The 11,697-nt window shown below is 37.5% G+C and overlaps 2 protein-coding genes across 2 annotated transcripts; one reads left to right on the forward strand and one right to left on the reverse strand.

The window, feature by feature from the left end:
* Positions 1 to 820: 820 nt before the first annotated feature.
* LOC147321781 (homeobox protein NANOG-like) lies at positions 821 to 2,186 on the reverse strand. The gene is made up of 4 exons (XM_086305118.1): positions 2,159 to 2,186; positions 1,715 to 1,935; positions 1,541 to 1,624; positions 821 to 1,401 (listed from the first exon to the last, which is right to left on the reverse strand). Exons 1-4 carry the CDS (start codon positions 2,184 to 2,186, stop codon positions 1,045 to 1,047), a joined length of 690 nt encoding a protein of 229 aa, XP_086161244.1. The 3' UTR covers positions 821 to 1,044.
* A 6,869-nt stretch (positions 2,187 to 9,055) lies between these two features.
* Positions 9,056 to 11,030, forward strand: LOC147321782 (homeobox protein NANOG-like). The gene is made up of 4 exons (XM_086305117.1): positions 9,056 to 9,086; positions 9,577 to 9,935; positions 10,026 to 10,109; positions 10,505 to 11,030. The coding sequence occupies exons 1-4, from the start codon at positions 9,056 to 9,058 to the stop codon at positions 10,757 to 10,759; spliced, it is 729 nt and encodes a 242-aa protein (XP_086161243.1). The 3' UTR covers positions 10,760 to 11,030.
* The last annotated feature ends 667 nt before the right edge of the window (positions 11,031 to 11,697 follow it).

The raw sequence follows: 11,697 nt of genomic DNA on the forward strand, positions 1-11,697 counted from the left end.
AGATTCTTTAGATTATCTGTCTCATACTTTGATTGTGAATATAGAGGATTGTAGCTCAAGTTAACATGGAAAGATAGAGGTTTAAAGTCTCTAAAACATTTGGACCCATATGGAAAAGATATATATAAATCTTATAAAGTTTGGATCTGTCTTGTGTGAAACTTGTATGAAAAGCATATAAGAGTGAAAACAGATATAAGATCCCTTGAAAAATTAGATAATGAAACTTGTATGTTTTGGATACTTACTAAAACAATATATGAAAGTAATGAGAAAGTGGCCACTTTCATGAGTAAATCACATATAAGTTTTTACTATTTCTTTTCCATATGGGGATGTTCAGTCTCTGACAGAAGGTTTGGAGACATGTAGAAAGTTCAGTTTGAATGGGTGAAACTAATATTTTATTTACAGTTTCTCACACACAAGGAAGAGAATTTTCTTCATGTACAATATTTTTTACAACAAATACAACAAAATGAAACAAAACACATTTTGATGAATTCATCTCTTAATCTTATATGCAGAATTTCTGATGGTGTTTTCTCTGATATCCCAGTATGTATTTTGGCTATTTTGACTATTTACAGTAGCCGGAGCCTACTGAATTCTAATATTTCTAAAATCCATTGGATATTGAATACCCCCCTCCCACTTTACTGAAAGCGATCAAATCTGAGACTGTTGAGCTACATGAAGACAATAAAAATAATTTTAAAAAAAGTCCTGGGTTGTTTATATTCCATTCAGTGCTGAACTGGTGTTCAAATCAAATTTTATTAGTCAAATACACAGTCATACAAAGTACAACATGCAATGAAATTCCTGTGTCCTGGGGCTGCGGATGTAGCCGCACCAGGAAGAAACCAAAAAGACAAAAAGACAGTGAAAATTCGTACATCAGGGACAAGAGGAAAAAAAGGACCTCTAAAACAGTAACAGTAAAAAAAAGGTCTTGATGGGCTTTCCAGGGACATCGGTATGCAGGGGAGAGACGATGTTTGGGTTTGGTGCCTCCAATTTCACAGACAGTCTAAATGTCTGTCACTCGTCACCAGGTCTGTCAATTTCTTGTTGAAGAGCCGTGAGCTTCTCCAAGATCTTATCCATGTTGTGTTCAATGAGAACAGTCTGAGTACTCACAGCTCTTCCCATTGCTTCGATCATAGTGGACATTTTTGCTGGGTTTTGAACAGCTGTGTCGTATTCGTGATGCCCGTTGCCTGGTGGCATTGACCAGCCAAACATCTGAGGGGAGTCGGGGAGGGTCCATTGAGGTCCAGCCGCAGAATTGCCCACAGCATGAGAATAGTGGGCCTGATTATTTGCACCCATTCTCATTGAATTTACCTGGTGCTGGGTGTACCGCTCCCTGAACGGGGGCTGTCTCTCTCCCTGAAACTGAAGGGGACAAGGGGACTGTCAGTAAAACGAGAATAGTTGTTTTAAATTATTGGCATTACACTTTTTTAAATACAGTCAATTCCCCAGATAATGACAGAATCAGAAACAATTCTGTTTAATAATAGGAGATACTTACATGAAGTGGGACATCCTGATTCACATACTGGGAATGTGAACTCCTCCTAAACTTACTCCGTTTGTTTTGAAACCAAGTTTTTACCTAAAGATAGAAGAAAACAGAAAACATTTAATGAGTACAATGGACCCAAAATTCAATTTCTTATGTTGTAGTAAGTTGAAAAACACTCACCTGTTTGTAGGTCAGTCCTGTCATCTCTGCCAACTGTTTCATCTCCCTTGGCTCATAGTAATGTTTCGCATTAAAGTGATGGACAAGAATATTCAACTGTCTCTCTGTGAACACCACCCGGGCCTTTCCTTTAGGTTTCTCTGGAGCAGTGCTGGGATGGTGCAGAGTGGCAGTGATGTTGCCATCCTGGCTTCTTGGGACAGCAAAATCTTGTTTCTCTTCTGAGACAGCAGGAAAAAAAAGTTTTTAAAAAGTAAATTGCTGAGTCTGAAACACAACAGTTTCCCAGAAAAAAGGTGGGATATTTATACATTATTCAGAACCAAGAGTGACTTCTGCCATCAGGACTTACAACACAGAGTGAAAGAGTATTTTTGCAAGTTGTCTTAGAGGTTAGCCAACTCTGTTCATGTAGCTCACCAGGCAACAATGCTGAGTACATACCTGGAGAAAAGTGCATCCCATGTTCCATCTTTGAAGTCCCAGTGATTAAAGCAGGAAAGCTGGAATAAGTATCTCTGATGAAAGGGCTCCAAACCAAGCAGGATAGTGCTGTGTATCCTAAGGCTGATTTAAGAGCAATTCTGGGCTTTTAAGGAGGTTTGTGGGTGTGGGCAGGATTGTGGGGGGTTGAGCTTCTTCTTTTGTGAGTTACTTCACCCTACCAAGTTTCAACCAACTGGCATCATTTACATTTCTTTAAAATGCTGTTTCTGAGGTCTGAAAACAGAAAGTACAGTTAGAAAGCAGCCGTACAAATGAGCTTTACCAAATCCTTCCACCTCATACTTTATAAAATCTCAAAAATGTAATGCCTAAAATTACTGTTTTACTTTCAATTTAACCTCTTACCCATTACTTTAGTGTCCGTTTTAACTGCTCTTAAATTAGCAAAAAAAAAAATTCAACACCAAATTCAGTTCGGTGGGTCGTTCAATGGGTCGTTCAATGGGTCATTCAATGGGTCGTTCAGTGGGTTGTTCAGTGGGTCTTTCATTTGGTCGTTCTTTGGGTTGTTCAGTCAGTGGGTGAGTGAAAGCAAGATTAAGTGGAAAGTGTCTATGTGAGTGGAAAGTTCTTTCCACTCACATAGACACTTTACCCTACTGGTGATGGCCAGAGGGGCCGATGGCGCGATATGGCAGCCTCGCTTCTGTCAGTCTGCCCCAGGGCAGCTGTGGCTACAACCGTAGCTTGCCTCCACCAGTGAGTGAATGAATAGTGGCATTGTAAAGCGCTTTGGGTGCCTTGAAAAGCGCTATATAAATCCAATCTATTATCATTATATGTTTTTCTTCTGCCCAAGTTTGAACCAATTTTGGACTGATTTCTTTTCTGTACTGTCAGGGGTTCTTGGAAGTCAGATCCGAGAAGAGCCTTTAATTGCCATATTTGGAGTTCCAAAGATCCCTCTTAATGTAACTCCCCAGCAAACTGAGATCTTAGCTTTTTGTTCCCTTCTTGCTAGATGCTGTATTTTACTTCCATCTGCATTGCAATGGCTTAATACTGTCCGGACATTCTTGTGGAATATCTCAAATCTTTTCCTTAGAACAATGCAATTTACCCACCCTCCGACTAGATTGAAAAGAATTTGAAATGTTCTTTTTTTTTTTTTAAGGTAGGCATAGGATTTACTCCCCCCCCCCCCCCCCTTCTATTCTTTTTTAATTTAATTTAATTTTTTAAATTGTATTTATATAGTGTTTAATTTTAATTTTTTAAATTTAATTTAATTTAATTTATTTATTGAATATTTTTTCTAATTTACTCACTTTTTTCTTCTTTTTTTCTTTTCTGAATTTTCTGTTCTTGTGTTGGTATGATGTTTTTTGTATTTTAACTTGTCTTTTGTTTAACAAGAAAACGTTAAAATGATTGGGAAAGAAATGTTTGATAAAATATGTCACGTAAGATGTATACAATACAACGTATATAAGTTTGTATAATCTCTTAATAAACAAATTTTAAAAAAAGTTGCTGTCCATACAAACAATACTGATTTGTAGAGTTGTAATTGTTTAACTAACAATCTTGTCAACACAAAGTTCCAATCCAATTTTATTTATGAAGCACTTTAAAATACCCAGCACAGGAACAAAGTGCTGTACAGAAAATAAGTTAAAAACAATAGAATAACAGAAAACAGCAAAAATATAGAAATAAAACACATAATGCATAAAATTAAAACAGCCCTATATATATATATATATATATATATATATATATATATATATATATATATATATATATATATATATATATATATATATATATATATATAACTATATATATGAGTTTTATTCATCTTTCTTAATCATTTATGGTTGTGGTGTGATCTTCTCCTGGTTCCTTGTTTCCCCGTGTGTGTTGCTGTGTCAGTTGTGCTGCCCCACTGTGCAATTTATTATTTTTAAACAATCGTATGAATTTTTGTATTGATGTACTTTTGTTAATTTCATACGTACAGGTGTTCCACACACTAACTCCTGTGATTGTAATGCTGTGATATTTTACATTAGTCTTTACCATTGGCTTGGTTCATCTACTCCCGCTGAGTTTGCTACAGTAATAGTTAATGTTTTATTTTTAGAAGGGTGTCCAGTTTTTACAATTTCTTTAGGTAAACCAGGACCAGCATTAAGAAAAAAAGTCATTAAAACCATTTGAAAATAGTTTTATGTCACTGATCAGTGTATTTTGTGTTTGAAAGTTATTGGGATATTCCAATCTTTTAGTTCCTTTATTTACAATATCATTTAGTACTGTCCACGCTTTTCATATTTTTTTTATCTAAAAGTTTACTGTAGTAATTTATTTTACTCGTTCTCATAATTATTATGAATTTATCTTATACCTTTTATAAGTTTGTTCTTGTATAACAGATTCTTTTTCTTACATGCGTTTGTTAGCCATGTTTTCAGTTTTCTTTGCTTTATTCACCAGGGGATAGCGTTTATTGTAAAGACTTAATATTATAGATAAGAAGTTTACATATGCCACGTCAACATCTTGAACACAGATCTTTCTCTAGTCTTGGTTGTTACACTGTTCTTTAAGGTAGCCGATTTCTTAAGCCTAAATTATAGTATTTACACAATTTTCATTTCATTTACTCCCTGCTGCTCTCCACCTCTTCTCCCTCTCTTGTCTCTTTCTTCCTGCAAGTCTCTCCATTCCCTCAATCTGGTCCACATCTCATCACTCACTATACTTTTTCTACTCCCTCTCTATCACTTCCTCCATTCCCTTTATCTCTCACTCACAAACGCATGCATCCATACATGCAAGAAAACATAATTTATTAGCTCACCTGGATAAGACCCATGCAAAACAAACTGAAGGTTTTTGTCCGGAAACCCACCATCAAAGTACCCATTGTCTCTGATGTCTGCAAATAAGAATAACCAGAACTCCAGACACTGGCTGTGAAGAAAATGCCACCAGTATTCAATTCTTTCATTGGAAGTACTTCCTCCCTCCAGGTAACTCTCAAAGGTGTCGTAAGGAGCCACGGGCACAAGGAAACACTGAAAGCCTATAACATGGCCATTTTCAGTTCCAAGATCACCTCTGGCAACTCTACACCGCTGCACCGCTTCTACGTAACACCCCCCGATCACTTTCAGATTACTATTTGTTGTGTATGCATTAAGACAGATTATTTTTCTCGACAAACCATCAACACTCTCATTGATTGAGATGCCATATGGTTTAAGTTTGCCGTAGGAGTACAGGTGCCAGATGAAGTTCAGCCCTTTTGAAAAATAGTTCGCCTTCGCCTGAGACGTCTTGTGTGCCTCAATGCCACCCCTCAGGGATCCAGCTCAGTCAACACCAAGTGCACATCCTCTTTCCTCACGCGTAGTCAATGTTCTCTGCATTTAGCATATATCCATCAGTACGCGTGAAGCTACCAGAGTACTGCAACTGGTTGTCAATGAATTCAACCAAGACTTCCAGGTCAGAGTACGCTTTTGTGACGAGTGTGTCCCCTAAGAACTCTCTTCAGATGTCTCTCACTTTTATAAAACTTGTGTGTACTGCCAAGCACTGTTTTAATATATTTATATATTAAAACAGTGCTTGGCAGTACACACAAGTTTTATAAAAGTGAGAGTCCAATCTCAAAATTAAAATCTACTTACTTTTTAGCCTTTTTATTAAATACTCTTAAATTTAAAGACTTTGTTGACCTCAGAACTCTACACATAATTTATAAAGCAACAAACAAATCTTTGGCCAAAACATTTAGAACTTGATCAGGATAAAGTCCGAATCGTGATGACCGGAGAGAAATCCTTATGTTCAGCAAAGCTTCAGATGAAGATTTTTTCCATCGTGAGTGATCATGGCTCAAGAGTTGGGTGTTCGTCTTATAATCGGAAGGTTGCCGGCTCGGACAGTCTCGGTTGTTGTGTCCTTGGGCAACACACTTTACCTACCGCCTACTGGTGATGGACAGAGGGGCCGATGGCGCGATATGGCAGCCATGGCTACAACTGTAGTGAATGAATAGTGGTATTGTAAAGCGCTTTGAGGGGTCCCGAAAAGCACATTATAAATGTAATCCATTATTATTATTCAATCTTGGTCTTGCCAAACCACATGCTGGTGCTTTTCACAAAGATTTAAAAGACTTAAAACTCATCTGCAGTTTTTCAACATGGAAGCTACACACATGTTTTATCCTGTTTAACTGTTTTATTTCTTGTAGATTTTATCTTCTTTCCATTTAAATATAAAACAGAGGCTGTTTTGATAAGACTCAGTGAATCTCAGTTAAAATAAAACAATAAGAAAAACATTAACATGTAATGTACATCTTTTTTCCCTTCTTTTCCCCAGAGTTGGTGGGGCAGATGAAGGCTCGAGTAGGAGACTGATAAAGTCAACTTTTTATATATATTGTAAATGTTGCAGTCAGTGCCATCCATTTTCTTCCAACAAGTGATGACTTTGCTATGATTAAATACTGTCTGCATTTTTGTTTTGCTTTCATTGAGTCTCTAACATCATAATTTACAATATTTGAGGATGTTAAAAAGTGAAAGTCATGAAATCTTGTGTTTAGCCTCTGACCCAGAATGTCACAGCAGAAATGGAGACTCATCAGACCAGGAAACATTTCTCCAATCTCTTATTGTCTAATATTTGTGAGTCTGTTTCCTCAGTTTGCTGTTCTTAGCTGACAGCTGTTGTAGCCAGTGTGGTCTTCTGCTGCTTCTAGCCCATGTGCTTCAAATTCTGACATGTTGTGCTCTCAGAGATGGTCTTCTGTATAGTTTGCTTTAAATGAGTGGTTATTTTTAGTCTCTGCTGCCTTCCTATCAGCATGAAGTCATGTGGTCTTTCTCCTTTGACCTCTGACATCAAGAAGCTCGTTTCGCTCAGAGAAGTGCTGCTCACTGGATGTATCGCTGAGTTTTACATTCTTTTGTGCAGTTTGCATTAAGTTTATTTAATTTCTTCTCTTTGATTCACCACTCACTCTTTCAAATTGTTTTCTATCTCGGTGAATCACTGAGATTTAAAGAAGGTTCCACACAAGCCCTGATCAAGTCCTAAATGTTGTGGGTCAAAGATTTGTTTGTTGCTTTATAAATTATGTGTAGAGTTCTGAGGTCAGTCAAGCCTTTAAATGTAAGAGTATTTAATAAAAAGGCTAAAAAGTGGGTTTGGTTTATTATCCTAATTCTATGTTATTTATCATCAGTTTATTAATGATATAATTTGCTTGACTCCCAAATAGTATGAGATTTGTTTTGCTCAGATTCAGTGTTAAATCATTATAGAAAAACCAAGTCCTAAATTGATTTTCTAGTTCATTCAGAAGTTGTTCCAAGTTACTTCCACAATAACTTTGTATCATCTGCAAACAATATGACTTCTGTGTCTTTGCAGTTACTTCAAATCAAGACATGTTAACACAAACACCTTTACCCTCATTTATCTCTCATGGCCCTGGTGCCATCTGTCTGCATTGACTTGATAATTAATCAGAGGTAGCAGGGTGTGATACAGGAACTCTAAACGACACATTAGCGTATGTTTAGTGGTCACTGGGTGAACTGGGTGCGTCTCGAATTCGTCTCGAATTCTGAATGAGCCAGAGGAGGCCAGATGTGTTGATGTGGATCGTTAGCCTTGCTTTTGTTGACCTTGGCTTATGTGGGTGTTTTAATTTCACTTTTCACACATTTAGAGGTGCTTTTCAAAGAAGGGGGAAACTACCTTTTGCTATCTTATAAACTCAGTAATGTTCTCCACATGATTACAAAGATCTAAATTAGAGGTCTAAGTCATTATTTGTATGTAATATTGGTACAATTTGGCTTATTTTAAAACATTTAATAAATATCAGGTTTCAATACTAATAATACACATTTTGTTTAAAATATATTTAAAGAGCAGCTGTATTTGCTCTGATACATTTGAAATTATAAACTATTTGCACAAATCTCCTGATAATAGAAAGTAAATTAATCATTGGTGCAAAGATCAAACTGGTTGCTTGTCTGAAACAACCAGAGCAGGAAGTTAAATCAAAATCATCTAACACAGATCTAGTTGACATGAAAGCAGAGCAATCTAAACTCATTAGATTTGTTTGTTTGTTTTATTAAATAAATTCTTCACATTATATAGACCACCTTGTTTCGTTTTAAACACATGATTAACTATGCAGACCTTGATAAATTGACTTAATTTCACTTGCCACTTTCAGACTCATTTATTAAAGTTAATAAAGACAAAATGAGTGGTCAGCGGTCATTGTGATATTCTGTGCCACATTTGTGAGTACAAAAACCATTTTTGCCTCAAAAAGCTGCTGTGGGGGTTTACACAGAGGTGTAACTGAACGGCTGCAGGTCAAATAACGTGAAGATGTTTTTGCAAAAATGTTCTATGTGAGTGGAAAGTTCTTTGGGTGATCTAATACTGCGTTAATTGATGCAAACATGCAGTGAGTTCATTTCAGTAATTAGCTGCTAATTTTAGCTGCTAATTTTAGGCATTAAGTGTTTCATATTTTATAAAGTGTGAGGTGGAAAGATTTGGTAAAGCTCATTTTGCACGGCAGCTTTCTAACTGTACTTTTTTTTTCAGACCTGAGAATCAGCATTTTAAAGAAATGTAAATGATGCCAGTTGGTAGAAACAACCTGACTGGTTGTAAAGCGAAGAAGAAGCTCAACCCCCCCCCCCACATTCCTGCCCACACCCACAAACCTCCTTAAAAGCCCAGGAGAATTGCTCTTAAGTCACCTTCCTGCTTGGTTTGGAGCTCTTTCATCAGAGATACTTTTTCCAGTTTTCCTCTTTTAATCACTGGGATTTCATGGAAGATTATGGGATGCACTTTTCTCCAGGTATGTACTCAGCATTGTTGACTGGTGAGCTAATATGAACAGAGTTGGCTAACCTCTAAGAAAACTTGTAAAAATACTCTTTTACTCTGTGTTGTAAGTCCTGATGGCAGAAGTCACCATTTCTCCCTCCACAGTTGAACAGAGTCCACTTTAAATTCTTTTTGGTTTTAAAGAATCTACAAATATCCGACTTATTTTTTTATACTTTGTGGGAAACTTTTGTGTTTAAGATTCATTGTGTTGATGCTCAGTCATCAGGTAAGTAAATCCCTGAAGGTTGATTCAGTTCACCTGGATGTAATGTTTTCAATGGGAGAAATGTTTTGTGACTTCTTCAGTCTGAGACCTTTTGGGATTTAAGACTCATCAATTTAACCTTTGTTAATTTTTTCTGTTAGAAAGTCAGTCGTGCCAAAACATATCAGCAACTGACCCATGTGGACCATATAGACTTGTGCTTACTTGTCCTCTTGTCTCTTTACCCTCACAGACTCGTGGAGTTCAGGCAGCGGCCCTGAAGGGAGTCTATCCTTGGAAGAACTCGCTACATGGGCAGAGACTGCTCTAAAAATGGAGATGAGCAAAAAAACCGCTGATACCTCTGAGGCTGTTTCCAGTTCAGTCTCAGAGCAGAAACAAGATTTTGCTCTCCCAAGAAGCCAGGATGGCAACATCACTGCCACTCTGCACCCTCCCAGCACTGCTCCAGAGAAACCTAAAGGAAAGGCCCGGGTGGTGTTCACGGAGAGGCAGTTGAATATTCTTGTCCATCACTTTAATTTGAAACGTTACTATGAGCCAAGGGAGATGAAACAGTTGGCAGAGATGACAGGTCTGACCTACAGACAGGTGAGTGTTTTTCAATTCAATAGATTATAAGAAATTGAATTTTGGGTCCATTGTACTGATTAAATGTTTTCTGTTTTCTTCTATCTTTAGGTAAAAAATTGGTTTCAAAACAGACGGAGTAAGTTTAGGAGGAGGTCACATCCTCAGCATGTGAATCAGGGCGTCCCACTTCATGTAAGTATCTCCTATTATTAAACTGAATTGTTTATGATTTGATTTTATGGTATTTTTAATTTGGTTGTTGTTTTGATCTGTGTTGTTCAGCACTTTGGTCTGCCTGGTGTGTTCTTAAAGTGCTATACAAATAAACGATGATGATGATGATTCTGTCATTATCTGGGGAATTGACTGTATTTAAAAAAGTGTAATGCCAATAATTTAAAACAACTATTCTCATTTTACTGACAGTCCCCTTGTCCCCTTCAGTTTCAGGAAGAGAGACATCTCCTATTAGAGTATCTCCTATTATTAAAAAGCACTGTTTCTGATTCTGTCATTATCCGGGGAATTGATTGAAGTATTCTTGAAGTATTCTTATTTTACTGACAGTCCACCTGTCTGTGTTTCAGTTTCAGGGAGAGGGACAGCCCCCATTCAGGCAGCAGTACACCGAGCACCAGGAGGTAAACCCAATCCCAAATGGTGGAAACCATCAGGGCCCCTATCATCATGCTGTGGACAGTTTTGCTCCTGGACCTCAGTGGACCTTCCCCAACTCGCCCCAGACATTTGGCTGGTCGATGCCACCAGACAACGGCCAGCATGAATTTAACCCTGCTGCTGGTATGAATGTACATGAAGAATACTATATGCCTTTTGTATGAGAAACTGTAAATAAAATATTTACACCCATTCAAAACTGAACTTTCTCAGCCCCTCCCCCTCTTTATTTATAGAGTTTTTACATGTAAGTTGACATATCAGGCCCAATAAAGAGGGTACCACAGACACAAAGATATATCTCAATACAGATTAGGCCATTAAAGTTAAATAAATAAATAAATAAAATAAAATAGAAATGAAGGAAAAAGTGGGAAAAACACACACAGAGAACAATACAAAAGAAAAAGCTAAGAAAAAAAGAACAAACAAAAACAAACAAACAAAAAAAACACTCCCCCCAGAACCAGAACAAAAGAAAACCCCATGGTACTAAAGTTTAGTCTGTTGGAAGTGTTTTCAATGAACTGAAGTAAATAATAAAAGGCTGCCACATCTGTGAGAACTTATTAACATTTCCTCTGAGTCTGAATTTTATTTTCTCCATTTTTATGTCACGGCGAGTGAGATGAGCCGTATAAAAATAATAAATGAGGATCCAATTGCAGGCAGTAGTGGAGGAGTGAAGGTGGTTTATTGGACACGAAATAAATATAGACAAACAGCAAATGGAGCACGAACTAAACTAGACTGGAGACAACTAAACTACTGAATACAAACCGGAACTCAAACATGAAGCAAGGTGGACGACGGTACAAGATGGTGACGGCAGGGAAACACACAGATGACGCAGGGTGGTAGTGATGGCCCGCTTGAAGCTGACGCTCCGGAGCGTGTGTCGAAAAAAACAACACACTGGTTCAGAAGCACTGTGTCGAGGCTTGCTTCGTTTGGCAAAAGTCACGTGACCAGTGACGTCCGAAGCTTCATTACGCACGTAACTGCTTCGGTACCTGATTCAAACGGATATAAGGAAGTGAATCATCCACGGGATTCGTGGAGTGTGTTGATGGTGACAGATAGCGACGAGGTAATCATTCCA

Source organism: Aulonocara sp. 'chitande type north' Nkhata Bay, linkage group LG9 (genome assembly GCF_057382095.1).
Source record: "Aulonocara sp. 'chitande type north' Nkhata Bay isolate Kocher_YH1m ecotype deep benthic linkage group LG9, A_spYH_male_GT1.1, whole genome shotgun sequence".
Taxonomy (NCBI): domain Eukaryota; kingdom Metazoa; phylum Chordata; class Actinopteri; order Cichliformes; family Cichlidae; genus Aulonocara; species Aulonocara sp. 'chitande type north' Nkhata Bay.

Bases quoted from the DNA above. Each gene is read 5' to 3' on its own strand.
- LOC147321781 (XM_086305118.1), bottom strand. From the start codon at position 2,186: ATGGAACATGGGATGCACTTTTCTCCAG. The intron at 1,936-2,158 runs GTATGTACTCAG...CTGCTGTCTCAG, and splicing joins TGGGATGCACTTTTCTCCAG to AAGAGAAACAAGATTTTGCT. The intron at 1,402-1,540 runs GTAAGTATCTCC...TGTCCCCTTCAG, and splicing joins ATCAGGATGTCCCACTTCAT to TTTCAGGGAGAGAGACAGCC.
- LOC147321782 (XM_086305117.1), top strand. From the start codon at position 9,056: ATGGAAGATTATGGGATGCACTTTTCTCCAG. The intron at 9,087-9,576 runs GTATGTACTCAG...TTACCCTCACAG, and splicing joins TGGGATGCACTTTTCTCCAG to ACTCGTGGAGTTCAGGCAGC. The intron at 10,110-10,504 runs GTAAGTATCTCC...TCTGTGTTTCAG, and splicing joins ATCAGGGCGTCCCACTTCAT to TTTCAGGGAGAGGGACAGCC.